Below are 3879 nucleotides of genomic sequence, written 5' to 3' on the forward strand. Positions count from 1 at the left end.
GTTTGCCGGAGGAACACTTTGTGTGCTACCAAACGTCACAACGTAACTGGGTGATTATAAAGGAGCTCTACAGGTGTCTCCAAAGGTAAATGTTGGGTTGGCGTATTTCGAGATTAGGATTTGTCACTCCGATTGTCGGAGAGGTATCTCTGGGCCCTCTCGGTAATGCACATCACATAAGCCTTGCAAGCATTGCAACTAATGAGTTAGTTGCGAGATGATGTATTACGAAACGAGTAAAGAGACTTGCCGGTAACGAGATTGAACTAGGTATTGAGATACCGACGATCGAATCTCGGGCAAGTAACATACCGATGACAAAGGGAACAACGTATGTTGTTATGCGGTCTGACCGATAAAGATCTTCGTAGAATATGTAGGAGCCAATATGAGCATCCAGGTTCCGCTATTGGTTATTGACCGGAGACATGTCTCGGTCATGTCTACATTGTTCTCGAACCCGTAGGGTCCGCACGCTTAAGGTTTCGATGACAGTTATATTATGAGTTTATGAGTTTTGATGTACCGAAGTTAGTTCGGAGTCCCGGATGTGATCACGGACATAACGAGGAGTCTCGAAATGGTCGAGACATAAAGATTGATATATTGGACGGCTATATTCGGACACCGGAAGTGTTCCGGGTGATTTCGGAGAAAACCGGAGTACCGGAGGGTTACCGGAACCCCCCCCCCCCCGGGAGAAGTAATGGGCCATATGGGCCTTAGTGGAGAAAGAGAAGGGCAGCCAGGGTGGGCCGCGTGCCTCCTCCCCCCTGGTCCGAATTGGACTAGGAGAGGGGGGCGGCGCCCCCCTTTCCTTCTCCTTCCCCACTTCCTTTCCCCTCCTAGTAGGAGTCCTACTCCTACTAGGAGGAGGACTCCTCCTTGGCGCGCCTATAGGGCCGGCCGGCCTCCTCCCCTTGCTCCTTTATATACGGGGGCAGGGGGCACCCCTAGACACACAAGTTGATCCACGTGATCGTTTTCTTAGCCGTGTGCGGTGCCTCCTTCCACCATAATCCTCGATAATATTGTAGCGGTGCTTAGGCAAAGCCCTGCGACGGTAGAACATCAAGATCGTCACCACGCCGTCGTGCTGACGGAACTCTTCCCCGACACTTTGCTGGATCGGAGTCCGGGGATCATCATCGAGCTGAACGTGTGCTAAAACTCGGAGGTGCCATAGTTTCGGTGCTTGATCGGTCGGGCCGTGAAGACGTACGACTACATCAACCGCGTTGTGCTAACACTTCCTCTGTCGGTCTACAAGGGTACGTAGATCACACTCTCCCCTCTCGTTGCTATGCATCACCATGATCTTGCGTGTGCGTAGGAAATTTTTTGAAATTACTACGTTCCCCGACATGATCGTGTCCCACGATCACACGCACTCACACGTATAGAGGTTGACCGAATACAGGTGTAGTACGGCGTATATACAATGTACTCTAACAGAGATGGGCCGGCCCAGCGTGGCAGGCGCCCGTTAGTTTGCAAAATACACGTTAACGGGTGCCTGCAGCGCCAAATAGAATTTGCCTTACTGATTGTCGGGTCATGGTGCTTCGAAGAGGCCCATTAGGCATTAGCAGAGGTTGGGCCTGGTACTATCACAAATACATGGTTTATTGAGGTTATTACTACTTGATCTCCAACACATGTGCATTCCACAACATGAAATTCTCTCTCCTCAACTTCTTAGAGAGTAGAGATATTGTGTTATAGAAATTAATTGTGTATGTAGTATAAAAAACATTGTATTATAGTATTATCTCAGCAAATTTTACTAATATGTTGATACAAATCGTCATCGTGATATAATAATTCTTTCATCTAGTGCAACACCCGCGGCCGCGGCACGCTGTGCCCGAGCTTCGCGAACCCGTGCGCCACCCTGTTCCCTCCCCGGCGCACGTGCGACACGGCCATGTCGTCGCCGAGCAGCGGGAGCAGCTCGGCGATCTCCTTCCACAGCCTCAGGTCCTCCTCCGCCCTGCCTAGGCGCGGGCGCCTGTGGCTCCCCCGCGCGGCTTCCACGGCCGACAAGTCGTCGCCCTCGACCCAGACGCCGCTCCACCCGTTCTCCAGTGCCAGCTCCAGCCCGCGCCGGAGCGCGGCGAGCTCGGCCACGGAGCTCGTCGCCGCACCGATCGGCTCCGCGTAGCCCAGCACGAACTCGCCCTTGTGGTCCCGGTACACGCCACCGATGCTCGCGCTCTGGGACGCGTGCCTGGAGGACCCGTCGAAGTTGAGCTTCAGGCGCCCCGCCTCCGGCTTCCTCCACTTGCTCGGCGAGTCCCCGCCGCCGCCGTGCAGGCTCCGCCGCGGGCGGTACCCGCCCCCCATCACCACCGTTGGCATTGCCATTGCCATTGCCTTGTCGACGAGGAGGGCAGATACGGGGACGCGGTGCAGCATCGCGCCCAGAGGTAGTCGAAGGTGCGCACGCAGCATGGTTGCCAGGAGAACGCGCGATCTTGACGTCTATTTAGCGTCTGTGCATGCATGCAGTTGCTTGAAGCTACCGCTCACGTAGCATGAATGAATTGGACAACACTACCACTTCAGGCGTAGAATGGAAATGGCGGGATTGATTTGGTCAATGGATATGGGGAGGAGACGGAATGGAAGAAGAAGGCGGATGGAAGCCAAGTATTTGAAATGGTTTAAGGCGCGGGCGATGGAGCTAGCTAAGCATATGCCAAGGTTGGGGGGAGGAGGAGGGTATCTGTGCGAGACTTGTTGCCCTAAATTGCCTGTCAGGGAAGCAACCGCACGTTGCTTGCAGCCTCTAAATTAGCGAGTGCCAGGCTGCATTTCGGCTTAAAACACTACCCGGGTAACCACGATCTCCATGTTTGGAGCGCGTGGGCGAATTGTCATTGCGCATGCAAGTCGTGGCTTGTGTCAACTGTTAACCGCCGTGAAGAATATTCTGCGGCCAAAATAGAATGTCTACAAACTAGATTCACTGCACATGCAAAGAAAAATATCGAAATGAGGGGAAAAATCCCAGCACTACTCGTGCTAACACAGTCATTCGTTATTGTAAAGCATCAACTTCCGAACATGTTAGGGCATCTCCAACAGCAACCCGCAAATTTTCTCCTGCATCTGTTCGTGGACGGGGGGCCAGTCCGTGGACAAGGATGCGGGAGGCCGCCATCCAATCGTAGCCGCATACATTTCAAACTCTTTTTCAACAAACTAGATGAAATTCGTGCAAACACGGACGGATTTTAATATAAACATGACGGGATTCATACAAACACGGCAGATTTTCATTACATTTCGAACATTTAGAACAAAAAAAAGACCTACCCCTAAACATATCCTACGGAGGCGGCACCGGGCATCCAAGTCTGTGTCGTTCTCCATCCGCCGTCTCCATGAGCACCGGCGATAAGACCCGTGAAATGAAGGTGCGGTCTCCGACGAGGAATGGTAGAACACAGGAGACGGACCGGCCCATATGGGACACCAGGCCCTACCGTCTCTCGTGGCCTACTTATCCTCGGAGGAGTCTACGACCTGTCCGTCGCCGATGGACGTGAGGTCCACGATGGAAATGGTGGCGCCGGTGTCGGTGTACTAAGACATGGGTACCTTAATACCCTGACTTGTGCACATGCAGTAGTAGTCTTCCCGACGGCAGGGCTTGCCAGAGGACAGCTCCAAACAGGGCTCGAGATTTGGTTGATTAAACCATGAAGAAAACCTCCTAACAGGTCATTGAGAAGTACTAAGATCAAGATTCAGGTTGCCGGCAAGCGAAGACACGGCAAGCTCCCACTACCTTGCCACCGCTCCACCTCAACGACTAGCCCATCGCTTGTCAAATAGGTGTCGAGCAGGCAGGTAGTTGGGTGAAGCTTGTTT

The 3879-nt window shown here is 53.0% G+C and overlaps 1 protein-coding gene across 1 annotated transcript; it reads right to left on the reverse strand.

The window, feature by feature from the left end:
- Positions 1 to 1779: 1779 nt before the first annotated feature.
- Positions 1780 to 2739, reverse strand: LOC123154259 (uncharacterized). Its single transcript, XM_044573031.1, has one exon. It carries the CDS (start codon positions 2452 to 2454, stop codon positions 1834 to 1836), a length of 621 nt encoding a protein of 206 aa, XP_044428966.1. The 5' UTR covers positions 2455 to 2739; the 3' UTR covers positions 1780 to 1833.
- Between the last annotated feature and the right edge of the window lie 1140 nt (positions 2740 to 3879).

The sequence above is a fragment of the Triticum aestivum genome, chromosome 7A (assembly GCF_018294505.1).
Source record: "Triticum aestivum cultivar Chinese Spring chromosome 7A, IWGSC CS RefSeq v2.1, whole genome shotgun sequence".
Taxonomy (NCBI): Eukaryota; Viridiplantae; Streptophyta; class Magnoliopsida; order Poales; family Poaceae; genus Triticum; species Triticum aestivum.

Coding starts and splice junctions, on each gene's coding strand:
- LOC123154259 (XM_044573031.1), bottom strand. CDS start 2,454: ATGCTGCGTGCGCACCTTCGACTACCTCTGGGCGCGATGCTGCACCGC.